Source organism: Wallemia mellicola, assembly GCF_000263375.1.
Source record: "Wallemia mellicola CBS 633.66 unplaced genomic scaffold WALSEscaffold_20, whole genome shotgun sequence".
NCBI lineage: Eukaryota > Fungi > Basidiomycota > Wallemiomycetes > Wallemiales > Wallemiaceae > Wallemia > Wallemia mellicola.
The window spans coordinates 71,899-84,831 of NW_006531977.1; the positions used below are offsets into that span (position 1 = coordinate 71,899).

General features: G+C 44.5%; 9 protein-coding genes across 9 annotated transcripts; 4 read left to right on the plus strand and 5 right to left on the minus strand.

Moving 5' to 3' along the window:
* Positions 1-120: 120 nt before the first annotated feature.
* On the plus strand, positions 121-710 carry WALSEDRAFT_40346 (ESCRT-II complex, vps25 subunit; the record flags this gene model as incomplete). Its single annotated transcript, XM_006959764.1, has 2 exons — positions 121-312; positions 399-710. 2 exons carry the CDS (start codon positions 121-123, stop codon positions 708-710), a joined length of 504 nt encoding a protein of 167 aa, XP_006959826.1.
* On the minus strand, positions 690-1,457 carry WALSEDRAFT_40349 (RNA-binding domain-containing protein). The gene is made up of 2 exons (XM_006959765.1): positions 1,368-1,457; positions 690-1,321 (listed from the first exon to the last, which is right to left on the minus strand). Exons 1-2 carry the CDS (start codon positions 1,449-1,451, stop codon positions 719-721), a joined length of 687 nt encoding a protein of 228 aa, XP_006959827.1. The 5' UTR covers positions 1,452-1,457; the 3' UTR covers positions 690-718.
* A 95-nt stretch (positions 1,458-1,552) lies between these two features.
* WALSEDRAFT_21269 (kinase-like protein) lies at positions 1,553-2,927 on the minus strand (the record flags this gene model as incomplete). Its single annotated transcript, XM_006959766.1, has 5 exons — positions 1,553-1,840; positions 1,885-2,685; positions 2,726-2,787; positions 2,836-2,851; positions 2,901-2,927. The coding sequence occupies 5 exons, from the start codon at positions 2,925-2,927 to the stop codon at positions 1,553-1,555; spliced, it is 1,194 nt and encodes a 397-aa protein (XP_006959828.1).
* WALSEDRAFT_70079 (thioredoxin-domain-containing protein) lies at positions 2,699-5,202 on the plus strand. The gene is made up of 2 exons (XM_006959767.1): positions 2,699-3,105; positions 3,247-5,202. The coding sequence occupies exons 1-2, from the start codon at positions 3,029-3,031 to the stop codon at positions 3,620-3,622; spliced, it is 453 nt and encodes a 150-aa protein (XP_006959829.1). The 5' UTR covers positions 2,699-3,028; the 3' UTR covers positions 3,623-5,202.
* WALSEDRAFT_33563 (hypothetical protein) lies at positions 2,747-5,376 on the minus strand. The gene is made up of 3 exons (XM_006959768.1): positions 5,249-5,376; positions 3,245-5,201; positions 2,747-3,148 (listed from the first exon to the last, which is right to left on the minus strand). The coding sequence occupies exons 1-2, from the start codon at positions 5,363-5,365 to the stop codon at positions 3,669-3,671; spliced, it is 1,650 nt and encodes a 549-aa protein (XP_006959830.1). The 5' UTR covers positions 5,366-5,376; the 3' UTR covers positions 2,747-3,148; positions 3,245-3,668.
* Positions 5,377-5,406: 30 nt separating this feature from the next.
* WALSEDRAFT_61127 (hypothetical protein) lies at positions 5,407-7,228 on the minus strand. The gene is made up of 2 exons (XM_006959769.1): positions 5,600-7,228; positions 5,407-5,550 (listed from the first exon to the last, which is right to left on the minus strand). Exons 1-2 carry the CDS (start codon positions 7,178-7,180, stop codon positions 5,464-5,466), a joined length of 1,668 nt encoding a protein of 555 aa, XP_006959831.1. The 5' UTR covers positions 7,181-7,228; the 3' UTR covers positions 5,407-5,463.
* An 884-nt stretch (positions 7,229-8,112) lies between these two features.
* WALSEDRAFT_70080 (hypothetical protein) lies at positions 8,113-8,480 on the plus strand (the record flags this gene model as incomplete). The annotated part of the gene is made up of 2 exons (XM_006959770.1): positions 8,113-8,220; positions 8,265-8,480. The coding sequence occupies exons 1-2, from the start codon at positions 8,123-8,125 to the stop codon at positions 8,476-8,478; spliced, it is 312 nt and encodes a 103-aa protein (XP_006959832.1). The 5' UTR covers positions 8,113-8,122.
* Positions 8,481-8,487: 7 nt separating this feature from the next.
* On the minus strand, positions 8,488-11,075 carry WALSEDRAFT_61128 (hypothetical protein). Its single transcript, XM_006959771.1, has 4 exons — positions 9,461-11,075; positions 9,308-9,416; positions 8,825-9,257; positions 8,488-8,778 (listed from the first exon to the last, which is right to left on the minus strand). Exons 1-4 carry the CDS (start codon positions 11,054-11,056, stop codon positions 8,577-8,579), a joined length of 2,340 nt encoding a protein of 779 aa, XP_006959833.1. The 5' UTR covers positions 11,057-11,075; the 3' UTR covers positions 8,488-8,576.
* Positions 11,076-11,228: 153 nt separating this feature from the next.
* WALSEDRAFT_21072 (NMD3-domain-containing protein) lies at positions 11,229-12,738 on the plus strand (the record flags this gene model as incomplete). Its single annotated transcript, XM_006959772.1, has 2 exons — positions 11,229-11,266; positions 11,313-12,738. Coding segments are annotated over 2 exons (1,464 nt in total), but the record flags the coding sequence as incomplete, so codon positions are not given.
* Positions 12,739-12,933: the final 195 nt, after the last annotated feature.

The window sequence follows — 12,933 nt, forward strand, 5'->3', positions numbered from 1 at the left end:
TTTGCTTACATAGCTTGATATGCAGTGTATGTGAGTCATAACTATATATAGAGCAATGTAGAAAGTTTATATGCACTAAATAATAAGTCATCTTCCCTAATTATTCTCATCTCTCTTTGTATGACGACGATCATAGATTTTCCGCCATTCTACACACAGCAGCCAAACGTTGAGACGCTGAGTCAGCAGCTACAGCTCTGGTCGCAGCATATCCTCAAAGTATGCAAGCAGCGGCGGCAATTTCAGCTCTCTATGAGTGATGACATCTGGACTAACGAGAAGATACAGCGTACGAGGGTAATTCTTCTGTCAGTATGCATTACTAACAATAATAGGAGCGGCTAATAGAGAGTTTATCACTGTAATACTCGACTCACTTGTGAAAAATGGTGTGTTAGACAGTCATTTGTTACTATCTACTGATAAGCACAGGGTTGGCCACCTACACAGATACCACCAAGGAGAGCGTATGGGTTTACTGGCGCACGCTCGCAGAGTGGGCAGCTGTTTTGTATGATCACGTAGACGGTACAGCTCAGTTAAACACACCACTGACTTACTACGAGCTCACGGAGGGTGATTATAGCCATCTCAGCGAGTTAAATGGGCTACCCACTCCAATACTGAGATCAGCGATAAACATACTCGTTAAACAAAACAAAGCAGTCACTATCAAAACATCAAACGGTGAAGGAGTAAAATTTATCTAATAAATAATCTACATTGGAATTTGATAGTCGATACCTGCATTATTAAGCTTCTCCTGCTTCTTTGCGAGCTTATCCTGGTACCTCTTCTTGGATTTCTCCTTTTCTTCTTCGGTCTTTTCCTTATTGAAGGAAATTCTCTCGATTCTGTCTGTTGGTACAGCTCTGAATTTGCGGTTTGCACCCTTGAAGAGATGTTCGTTGATGTCTTTTTCGTCGACGACCTCTACGACAAGCAATCTGTTATCGATAAGGTAGTTGTTCATCGTCTCTGCGACTATTTCAGCTACTTGGAGGTTCTCAAACTCTATGAAAGCGTAATGCTTGCTTTTACCAGTCTTCTTATTCCTAGATAACCTCAGTCTGGTTATTTCACCGAATTGGCTGAAGTATGCCTTCATTTGGTCCTCATAGAAACCGTGTGGAATGCGTCCAACATATACTACACCTCTCTGGTTCTTCTTTGCCTTGGCTTTCTCTAATTTAGCTTTAACTTGTGCGTTTGTAGGTGCTTTTGGTACGCTCTTAGCTTCCTTGCTGATAGCCTCATCGTCTGAGCTGCCATCTGAATCGCTGCTGCTATCACTGTTGTATTCGTTGATGTTGATTTCATCCTATCAAATTATCAGCTAGTGGGATTATAACTAGAAATCTACTCACTTGATCCTCAAATTTACCCTCTGGCTTCTTCTCTACACCTTTCCTAGCACCCTTTATCGTCTTCTTCGTTGCTTCTTTTGGCATTATATGATCGTTTTAATCAAAGACAATTTATTAAGAATTTTACATTGAAAAAAGACATTTGATATAACAATTAGTTAGACGTGAATTGGTATTTTATCCGCTTAGCTCAAATTTGTAACGCTAGCAGATTGATTCGGTTGCTCTTCAAGTGGTACGAGTGGTTGTTGCTGTGTGCTTATCGTCATATTAGTATCACCATTAGCTCTAAAATAGCTCTTTCTTCTCATTCTCGTGTAATCGTAGACTCCAAATTTTTCCTCCATCTTAACGAAGACGGGTTCTAAGGTACTTATGTCCCTTTTAGGATCACGCTTTTTAGCTTTTAATGGGTTATCCTCTAATAGTAATTCTTCTAATTCATGCGTTGCGTCAAAATTTGCTTTCTTAGACTGCGAATCGTTAGAACAAAAGCTGAAACTTATAATAAACCTACATCCGGTACAAAGGTTGGTGGTAGTTGCTTCTTGCTCAATGCATCCCAATCGAGGTTACTGAACCATGGATGCTTCATCAGCTCTTCGAATCCACCATACTCACTACACCCTAGTCTCAAGTCTGGATCACGGGTGAGGAGACCATTAATAGCGCTGATGCCATCTTTGGAAACCAGATCATAAGCATTATCTGGGAAGATGAGCTCTTGTTTCGTTATTGCGTTCGTAAGCGACGAATTTGTTCTCGCCCTGAATGGCCGCTTGTTGAACAGTAGCTCGAAAGCAACTATACCAAGCGACCACCAATCAACTGTTGTGAAATACCCTCTCTTCTCGAGTACTTCTGGGGCCATATATGCCATACTACCAGCTACACCAGTCAATGCACGCTTTCCCAAGAAACAAGCGATGTTGAAATCGGTAAGGTGAGCATGTCCCTGTTCGTCTAGCAATATGTTGTCTGGTTTGACATCCCTATGGACTATCCTTCTCTTATGGAGGTAATCCAAAGCTAGAGCGATCTCAGCGACGTATATCTTGACTGTTTGCTCGTCGAATGCGCCGTTGCGCTCGAGGTGGAATCTGAGGTCACCACCGAGCATAAGATCTATAACCATAAACAGGTTCTCGTCGTCCTGGAACGCATAACGAAGATTAACGACGTAGGGACAATCAATCTCCTCCAATAGTCTTCTTTCCTGTATAATATTATCGACAGCGCGCATTTTAACGCATTTATCCTTATTTATGTACTTCAATGCGTACAATTTCTTAGTTTGCTTGTGTTGTACGACACGGACCTGAAGAGTGAGCGGAAGCAAGAGAAGTAAAGAAACACACCTTCCCGAATGCACCCTTTCCTACAGCTCTAAGTAGACTGAAATGCCAGAGATCTACGGGTCCTGAGCGCGGTTTTAGAGCTTATATGGACCGAATCTGTGGCCACATACCGTCAAAGTCGATAACCTGGAAAATATAGGTTAGATGGTAGTATAAGGGCATGTATAGTGCACACCTGAGGCTTGCAGCATATGCCGCCCATTGTCTAGATGGATGTAAGGGAGAAAGAAGGGAATAGTTACGACTGAGTAGTGCAGAGTTAAGGGTAGCTATTCGCTAGCAAGGCTAAACAGTCGCTCTTATATGTGTTCCTACTTTCGTACAGCTTCCAAGTGTACATCCATCATGATTCTCCTTAATTCCGTAGCTGATTTGAGCAAGTTAGACGATAATAAGCTCAACGTGATTGATTTCTTCGCCGAGGTATGTATTCTCTTAGAAATATCAAAACCCTCCTCTGAACAGACTCTCAGTGGTTAGTAGAAGTTGTCCGCTTTATAGCGCACTCTAACATCACACAGGTGCGGTCCTTGCCACGCTATAGCGCCTAAATACGAGGCACTATCAAAACAACATACAAATGTGAACTTTTTCAAGTGCAATGTTGATACAGCTAAAGATGTAGCCGCGAAGTACAGGATCAGCGCAATGCCAACTTTTATCTTCATCAAATCTGGCCAAGTCATAGAAACCATCAAAGGCGCAAATGCCTCCGCGATAGAGAATGCACTTGGAAAGCATTCCGGTGGAGGATCATTCAGCGGCAAAGGTCAGACATTAGGCTCTGCATCGGGCTCTACAAGCTCAGCTAATGACTCTTTCAACTCACATTTGTACATCGGCATGGCTCTTCTCGCTTTATATACTGGCCTCTGGTATTACAATGTAAAATATTAATCAAGTCAAACACGCGTATTATATATAATATGTAATGTGTCACCAGTTAGATCCTCCCAGGGTTCTCCTTATCGTTCCGTCTTGAACTAGACCTGCCTCTGCTTGCGCCAACGTCGTAATAAAATGGCACCGCATTGTCATCCGGAGACCCAGCAGCAGTTAAGGCCGTAGCTACGCCTGTATGGAGCTTCGTCTGGCTTGTGGTCGCTATTGGAGCTGACATACTCCGCCTAATATCCAACTCATCAAAGTCCATCTGGCCGACAACTTCACCAAAGTCTTGCTTCTCCTCTTCTTTAACAGATGAGTTCGCGAGACTAGAAACACTCATCATCCTAATCTTTTCGTCAAGCTGTTGCTTGGAGATTGTCGCGCTTGATGTCTCTTGAACGGATCTTAGTTGTGGTTTTTGGTCGATCAGTTTGATAAATTCTCCAATATCTTTATCATCATGTCCTTCTTCTTCCGCCAAAGATTGTGATAATTTTGTTGATTGTTTTCTAGACACTGTTACCCCTGAAGGTGGTGGTGAGGGCTGATTTGGAGATGCTAAAGGCTTGATGAGACTCTCACCACTGCTTCCACCACCAATCGAGGAGTTGCGTCTATATCCAAAACTGGAAGAATATCTTCTCGTAGTTGATGAGCTACTTGATTGATTCTCTGGTATACTTATCGCGGCGCCTTGTCGCTGGTATGATTGTGCGACAATGCCTGTGAGTGATGGGGTTGGGGATGCACCGCTGTAGAGGCTCATTGGTCTCACAGATGGTGATGTTGAGAAATATGACGTCGTTCGTGGTGATAAACTGCTATTAGCTCTGACGCGACTCGCGCCAGTTCTTGCGACGTAGTCGCGTACTACATTGCCTTCCTCTTTGTTCTCATCTGAGACGGCCGGGATTGGGAACACACCGCTCGTACCGCTTGACCCAGCGCTAGGCGTCGACCGATGCTTCGTCAGCGTAGGTGTGTAGTAATCCTCATCAACGAAACGAGACGACAGAAGTGATTCTATATCATCTACCACAAAGTTCGTATGACATCTGTATTCAACACTCAAGTTTAAGATTCCGGCGGGTGTCGTGATAGTGTTAAAACGATGTGTGTCGGTCAAATTGCTCTGTGGATCTTGGGATAATTGCGCATCAATAGGAAGGATGCCATCAGATTGTGTAGGCTTGCTATATTCCGCACTGAGCCTACAGCCAATATTGAGACCACGGCTGTGTGATCGTCTGAGCCGCCGTATGAAGGTGTACAAAGGGAGGACTCTAAGTAGGGTATATAGTGCTCTAAAAAGCACGATTGATCGCTTGTAAACAATAGGTAAGTCCTCCTGTGCGCCAGCACCAGACAACTGAAGCGTCCACCTTTCTAATACCAGGCTAGACTGCACGGTATTGCGTCTGCCTTGTGTATCAACGAACAAACATGCCTGATTTGGCGGTATGTCCGTAGCATCGAGAATAAACTCGATTACCATCGGTGGCACTTGAGTACTAGTGCTAAGATTCTTCCAAGTGCTCAGCTCTGACTTGAATAAGTTGCTCCCACTGTCTGTAGTCTGTATATTGAACTGTAGAGCGTCTGAGCTATATGTTTATAGTGTATTGAGCTACTTACCCATTTCGATATGCGCGATTTCGTCTCGGGGAGAGACACCCTGCTTTCCAGAAGCAAGTGCAGCGTTTTGCTGTAGAAATTATTTAATATGAGGTCAACTTTGCTGTGATCACTCATGGGTGATATGCGATAGCATCATTACGCACTATCTCCAGATGACAACATAAATTAAAAATCGATCTGAAATTAAATACAACAATTTACAGGAATTTAAACTATGGGCTACCAACTAATCGTGCTAACAACGCAAGCAGAGATGGGTTCTCTGATGATGCATAAAACGCGAGTGAGTCGCGCATAATCTGGAGGAAATGTGAGCGAATGGCTAGGTGATCTTAAAATATAACCCACTTTACTTTGCTTATTGAACGCGTGTTCGAATTTATTGAGCTCGTTCCATATTTTCGCAAGCGGAACAAGTGTCTCAGACGGTTCCATCCCACTCTTCCGTGCTCCGATGATAGCATCCATAGCTTCGACCGCTGTTTTGGTTAGTTGCACAGAGTAGAGTGTGAATGTGCCTATAGTTTTCATGATATTCTGCAAGCGCTCAATCAAACGAGCATTTGAAAGCATACACTCTTTAACACATCCGTCGAGGAAATCAACATGATCCTTGAGAAGTGCATCAACTGTCTGGACCCTACCAATCTTCTCTTCGAGTTCTAACGACTTTATGTGTAGGACCTCTTCGCAGACATAGCCAGTAACCTGTCTGACAAACTCCAACATGCGGGCTCTCAAGACACAGACCCGCGTTCTCCACATATCGAAAGGCTTGTAATTAAGGTTCCGTCTCCAACAATCCTGTGCGTGCTCACCCCACATCCCAACGAGCGCATTCTCGGTATATTTCAAATGGAGAAGGAATCGGAATATAAGTTGGTATCTTAGGATTGTCTTGCGGGATATGACGAGTGACAATGGGAAATTAACCGTGTAGTCGAATGACATACCCTCTATTGCTCTAATTGGCTTTTCCTCTGCTCCTTTACGTTGGTTGAAGTTCTCCTCCTGACCAAGCGCACCACTGACGTTGACGACGGTGAGCAGCCATTGATAGAGTGGTTCCTTATTCATTGTTATCTTGACATCCTCTTTATATGGATCGTTGAAACTAGGTGAAGCAGGGTTGCGCAGCGTCAGATCCAGCAAAGATTGTAATTTAACAAGGTTGGCGCTCTTGGCCGGCTTTCGCAGCTCATTGTAGCTCTGGTCTAGGAAGTGGACGAAGAAATCAGACTCAGCGAGGAAAAAGTAGTGCTTCAAGCTCCTCAAGCGTGATACCAAGCCTTCATCTTCCAAGAGCAGCTTTAGGAGTGCTCTATTAGCATGGGTGTAGGCATCCTCAACTTGCTTGTAGAATGGAGCCGAATTTATGGACATTTTGTCAAGTTCTGCAAAGTTCCGCGTTTTAGTGACTTCGATGCCACATTCTCTGATGACATTGAGATATTTTCCAGCAAAGAGGATTTTGAACTTCCATGCCTCCAGGAAAGGTGGCACGCATGCACCACCTGCAAGGCGCTTAAGATTTCCATCGCTATTGAATGCTGTATCAGGTTTGAAAGGCTTATCTACACTAGAGCCATCACGGAGTGTGTATCTTTTCTCCCAGTATTCATCGGTATAATCCATATCGAGACCTTTCTTACTGATTGATTTGGCTTCGCGCACGAGAAGCTCATCGTAGGGATCATCGAGATCGCCAGAAGTCGTCCAGCTGAGGAGCATTTCCGCGTATGGTTGTGAAGCATGGAAAAGCAACCTATTATATACCTCATGGGCTACAGGATCACCGGATGATTTCATAAGTTTCTCCCATACGACCTTTATCACTTCACCACCTTTGACGATACCTTCGCTCTCGAGCGCATTTTCTTTTGTCTCGGCGTTTAACTGTGCGATTGCCTTTTTCATGCCTTCGCCCATGAAATCCTCGCTGTCTTCGTCTTCCTGCTCAGCCTGGTCATCGATATCTGGGGCTTCGGTGCTTATCAATTCGAGTGCGAGCTGGTGAATAAGTGTGAGTTTGTGAAGTGCTGGCTGGAGGTGGTAGAAAGCCATTTGGAGAGTGTAACACGGGGAGGTGTAGAAGAGTGTCTCTAGTTGTGCAAGGAGGAGGTGATATTCCTGTAATGTTATGATGATGCATTTGTTAGAGAAATTGACTCACTTTGAGCATGTCTCTGATAGCTGCACATAATGCATGGTTAACTAACCCCCAATCCATCGCTGAACGCTGTTCGACGAATGCTGTTATAGACGTATACAGCGAGGCCAAAGGAAGTATGCGCCGTATGAGGGTCGACAAACCAGGGTCAATTGAGGGGTCGACGATGAACTTGCTGCCCTTGAGACGGGCGTTCATGTCATCATATGCGTAATCTGGGTGATATGTAATATACTGCCCTTGTATTCCCTAGACAGCTAATCAACCAGAGGGCTTCTTATCAACTGTTACTCACGACTAAGACATACTGAAAATCTTCCAAGATGGCTGCCTGCTGTACATCCAAACTGACGCCTTTGAATGCGTTTGACTTCCTAATTGAGTTGTAGCTGTGTGGTGATAGTTGGGGCACGCGTGAGTTCAGCGGCGCGCGTAGGAAGCTGGGCTCAGGCTGGAAAGAGTAATCCTGGAAACCTTCATAGTCATTCTCGTCGTTATCGTCGTCGTCGACTGTTGCGAGTTTTGTGTTAATCTGGAATGTTTATTAGGCGAAATACGCGTATAAGGATGTGAATTACCCTATTAAATTGCTTATTCGATAGTCCAGCCAAACGTGAGCTCGGTCTGGCTGGGTTCGGCGTTGTTGATAGTCTGTCCATCCCCTCGCCTGGTCGTTCAACTCAAACGGTGAAGAAGTCGAAATGCCGACAAATAAAGTTAATGCACCAAATGCAAATAGCTATAGCTTTTTATTGTGGAAGATGCGCTTAGGTATGGAGAGTACCTGGGGATTTGCGATGTATGTTCTTTTTATTCACTTTCTATTCTTCTAATCATATCCAGTTTAGAACCTTGGGAGACGGCTCTTATTATGTCAATAGTCATCGCTGTAGCCTCCATCATCCTCTTCTCCGTACTTTTCTACGCACCAGCACAACTTCTTCGTCTGAAGTCCAGGCTGGCGTATTACCTTTTCGGCAGCGAATCATCCCAGAAGGAGACTATTGCAGTTTTGAATGAATGGCACAATGTTATTAGAGGAGTCTCAAACTCATAAATACCCCACTAGACATGTATTTCTACTCATATGTTATCTCTTATAGGTATATGCATCATTATTTTATATTACAGTCCTTTGCAGACTTTCACAGACCACTATAATCCCTTAAGTAGCTCTTCCCGCCGTTTTGGTTCGCATTTCTTGATGTACTCCCCCGCGAGCTTCTTATTACCGGCCTTTTTGAGCGCTTTGACGAACGGTTCGTATCCAATTGGACTCTTCTTGCTAGATGCAAGCTCTTCCAAACCATCGTAATCTGATTTTCCTATTAAGTGATGTAAACGTAGATACCACCATCTATGTCATTTGTTAGATGCCATCAACAGATAGAAGTATATCTTACCTCTTGTCAGAAACCTTGAAATCAGTCTTCAGTTTCTCAGCTCCCTTTATGTCATCTTTGTTGAGAAGCTCCCTGATAGCATCGTTGACAGACGTTGCACCATTCGTTATAGTCAAGAGTTTCTGATATTCATCACAAGCCTTGCTCTCAAAAGCACAGTTCTTGTCCTCGCTGAAGAACTTCATTGCGGACTTGACCTTCGATACCTTGGCGTCACCAGACAATTGCTCAGCTTCTGAGAGGTCCAATTTCGCAGATTCGACCCGTCTGTCGTCCTGGAAATAGAAATTGCGGAGCATATCTCTGTCCTTGTCTTTGGCGTAGACTACGAGGAGGGATTTAGCGAGCTGGTAGACACTTCCGCCGTCCTCTAGGACTCTGAAGAAGTCTCCAAGTGTGAGTCTCGAACGGAGGTGGAGGAGCACGTCAATGACTAGGAGTTTTCAATAAACAAAGGCTTAGGAAATTGAAGTTGATACCCACCTAAATCAGGATCAGATGATTGAATAGCCTTTAAAAGCGCTAACCGATCCTCCTTCATCCGCTTCAGTTGTGGAACTACCTCACTTGCTCGTGGCTCCCTATCGAGCATCTAAAGTATGTTAGAGGAAGTTTCTACGGTTACTGACTATTTACCTTGGTCGCGAGCGACACTCTGCCCACCTCATAGGCGACTTTTGCAATATCTGACCATCCGACGAATGTATTAGTCACTGAAGCTATCCTCTCTGCAATTGAAACGGAGAGTTCCTCATCAGGGATAGTGTGATCGCTAGCATAAATCTTAGCATTTGCCCAATGAACAAGCACAACGTCTGAAGGTGTCTGAAGGTGTTTGGATATATTAATCGCCATCGCCCATTTACGTCTCGGGAGGAGGAGCTGTATGAGTGCAACATGCTCAAGCTTGTCACATTGAGCCTTTGAGAGGGGTATTCCGACATCTCTGTATGCGTTTAGCACTCGCAGAGTTGAGGCGACTTTTATGAATTCATCCGAGTTGTAATTGGAGAGATATTGCCAGCCGAATTGCGCAGCTTTGAGCAATCGTCGTTGGATCTCTGGTGTGTACAATTCCACAGCAGCTCCAATGACCCTGTCAACCGCCTCAAGAAGGTCATGGCCAATATCGCGAATAATATCGTCCGATTTCGAGCTTCCTCTTTCGAGTTCCTCGAAAGCAGAGAGAAGCATGCGCCCAGGTGAGCTCGAGGTGGCCCCCAAAACATCTTGTACACACTCAGGAACTTTCTGGATGACGTCCAAGGCTTCAGGCGTGATAGCTAGCATCGAGGATGGCGTACTGTATGCCTTTATCGATGTCGCATTGTGATAGGGGAACAAAACATGTTCGCCTCCTGGACCGATGAGCCAGATATGTGGTGAGGGTTCGTTATAAACGACCGCAACAGCATTTGAACCACACCAATCGATATCATCTGGAGTGTAAGAGTCTATCGTCGAGAGATCGAATGTTGTAAGTAATCTAGCCATGTCGCTCGTCATTATACTTAATTGCAGCGTCGGCGTCAAGAGAGCAATGAATTTGGCATTAGGGGAGAGTTTAATCTGCGCGTGGGGCGTACCAAATGGGTGGGTCATACAGCTTAGTGAGTCAGACAGCTGAATATCGCCCTCAGTGGCTGCGATAATAGTCGTGAGAGACGTCTGGGAATACTTGGATGGTATGACTGTCCAATCTGAGGGTATATCCCTGATTTCCATTGTTGAGAGCTTCGTTGGTCGGCTAGTGAGCGTCATTTCGTAGAATTCCATCTCGTTGGTAAGTACGACTATCGTGTCGTCCGTTATCCGTGCGTCTGCGATCCCTGTACTGTTGATGGCTATCCTGTGGGTACTAGCTGTGGGTATCTTTCCAGAATAGTTGTATATTTTATATTGGCAGTCATCTAATACGACAATGAGCTCGTCTGCGCTGCTGAATCCTACGGCTATCGGTGGAGATGTGCAGCTGATAGTGGAGAGATGGAGGCCATCTGCTGAGTATATGTGAATAAACGGCTGATTGCTGGTGTTTTCAGGTAGGTTAGTGATAGTTGTAGGTACTAGCTTGCTGTAGTTCCTGTATATCGCCATTGTAGATGAGTACCCAGATGTGACGATCTCGTAGGGCTCGAAACTGGAGATATTCCAGTGATATTTATAGAGCGTGGTGAGTGCATAGTACACATTCCCTATATTCTCCCACTCCTGTGGATCTTCAAGTGGCATTTTTGAGTGCACGCTTCTTGACGGACTACTATCAAGAGATGGAAGGTGACGCCGTATCGTTCAAGCCATCGGCACCTGTGCACGTAGTTCTCTGTGCTGATTGTGGTGTGTAAAACTATATAAGTGTCTCTCGATTTCGCTGACATATCATTCAGGTGTACCAATACAGCCAAATTCAGCCAATCTCTGTGTGGGATGTCTGCGTAATACGTGCGTAATATCTCCTACGCTGTTCTATTACTCACACTTCACCCAGCGTCGACATCACTGCTGAGATACCAAAATCTTCTTCCGTCACATTCTGCAGAGGTTGCGACCGCTATTCAAACCCTCCAAATGGATGGGTACTCGCAGATTGGGAGAGTAGAGAGTTATTAGCTATCTGTCTTAAGAAACTCAAGGGTTTATCCAAAATCAGACTCATAGACGCTGGTTTCGTATGGACAGAACCACACAGCAAACGTATTAAAGTTAAATTAACAGTACAAAAGGAGGTACTCGCAAACACCATCTTACAGCAAGTTTTCGAAGTCACCTACACTATTCTCGGTGCCCAATGTCCAGATTGTACCAGAATGGCAGCAAAAAACACATGGCAAACCTCTATACAAGTCAGACAAAAGGTTCCACATAAGCGTACTTTCTTCTACCTCGAGCAACTCATCTTGAAACATGGCGCACACAAAGATTGTGTCAACATCCTCGAAAGAAAGGATGGTTTGGATTTCTATTATCTCCAAAGACAGGCTGCATTGAGGATGCTCGAGTTCCTCCAGAATGTTGTACCACTTCGCTATAAAGCGAGTGAAGAATTGCTCACAACTGATGTCCACACGGGTTCATCAAAGTATAAGTTCACATACTCAGTTGAAATCGTCCCAGTTTGTAAGGACGACTTGGTTTGCTTGCCTATAAAACTTGCAAGACAATTCTCAAACATCTCTCCACTCGTACTTTGTTCAAGAATAGGTAACTCTGTCCACTTGCTCGATCCGATGACTCTTCATGTCACTGATGTTACTGCGCCTACATACTGGAGAGCACCTTTCGAGACTTTGGCAACTGTTGGTGAGTTGGTTGAATATATCGTTTTGGATATCGAACCACTTGGTCCTACACGCGGTAAACTCGTTTTGGCAGATGTACAAGTAATGAAGGCATCTGGAGGTGCATCTGACGATGAAATTTTCCACACACGCACTCACCTTGGACATATCCTTCAAGCGGGTGATAGCTGTCTGGGATACAACCTGAAAGACAGCAATTTCAACTCTGACAACTTCGAGAGTCTCAACCAGGATAGGTTACCTGACGTTGTTATCGTCAAGAAGGCCTACCCTAACAGACGTAAGAAGAACCGTCCACGTCAATGGAAGCTCAAGTCTATTGCCAAGGATGCCGAAGATTCTAATGTTGAGGGTGCATTCGGTAGAGGTGCATTAGGAAGACGTGGTGGTGTCGACACTGACAAGGTTGAGAAGCAATACGAGGAGTTCTTGAACGACCTCGAAGAGGATCCAGAGATGAGAGCGGGTGTGAATCTCTATAAGTCGGAGGAGCAACAGACTAAGGATGAGAATGAGATGGATGAGAGTGACGGTGGAGAGCTTGAGGAGGACGAGAACCTGCCAAAGATGGATGAACTGCTCGAAGATCTGGAGGAGATGAACATAGAGGATTAGATTGTTGTTTTTAGATTATTTATGCATAATGTCTTCTTATATAATTTGTGATGATATGATGATAGTCATTTTTTTTTTCACACTTTAGTGCCTAAAAATGGGCGTCTTCTCGCTTTTCTTCAGCGCACCATGAACTCCATGGTGTGTTCTGGTGGCAGCCTGAAGTGACTCGTATGCTTCTTTACAGACGAGCTG

Excerpts from the sequence above, each read along its gene's own strand:
- WALSEDRAFT_40349 (XM_006959765.1), bottom strand. The coding sequence starts at position 1,451 with ATGCCAAAAGAAGCAACGAAGAAGACGATAAAGGGTGCTAGGAAAGGT. Across the intron at positions 1,322-1,367 it reads AGGGTAAATTTGAGGATCAA|GATGAAATCAACATCAACGA; the intron begins GTGAGTAGATTT and ends ATAATTTGATAG.
- WALSEDRAFT_70079 (XM_006959767.1), top strand. The coding sequence starts at position 3,029 with ATGTGTTCCTACTTTCGTACAGCTTCCAAGTGTACATCCATCATGATT. Across the intron at positions 3,106-3,246 it reads TCCGTAGCTGATTTGAGCAA|GTGCGGTCCTTGCCACGCTA; the intron begins GTTAGACGATAA and ends AACATCACACAG.
- WALSEDRAFT_33563 (XM_006959768.1), bottom strand. The coding sequence starts at position 5,365 with ATGAGTGATCACAGCAAAGTTGACCTCATATTAAATAATTTCTACAGC. Across the intron at positions 5,202-5,248 it reads AATCGCGCATATCGAAATGG|TTCAATATACAGACTACAGA; the intron begins GTAAGTAGCTCA and ends GACGCTCTACAG.
- WALSEDRAFT_61127 (XM_006959769.1), bottom strand. The coding sequence starts at position 7,180 with ATGGGCGAAGGCATGAAAAAGGCAATCGCACAGTTAAACGCCGAGACA. Across the intron at positions 5,551-5,599 it reads CGTTCAATAAGCAAAGTAAA|ATTATGCGCGACTCACTCGC; the intron begins GTGGGTTATATT and ends CATTTCCTCCAG.
- WALSEDRAFT_61128 (XM_006959771.1), bottom strand. The coding sequence starts at position 11,056 with ATGCCACTTGAAGATCCACAGGAGTGGGAGAATATAGGGAATGTGTAC. Across the intron at positions 9,258-9,307 it reads ATCATCTGATCCTGATTTAG|TCATTGACGTGCTCCTCCAC; the intron begins GTGGGTATCAAC and ends GAAAACTCCTAG. Across the intron at positions 8,779-8,824 it reads TTCAAGGTTTCTGACAAGAG|ATGGTGGTATCTACGTTTAC; the intron begins GTAAGATATACT and ends CAAATGACATAG.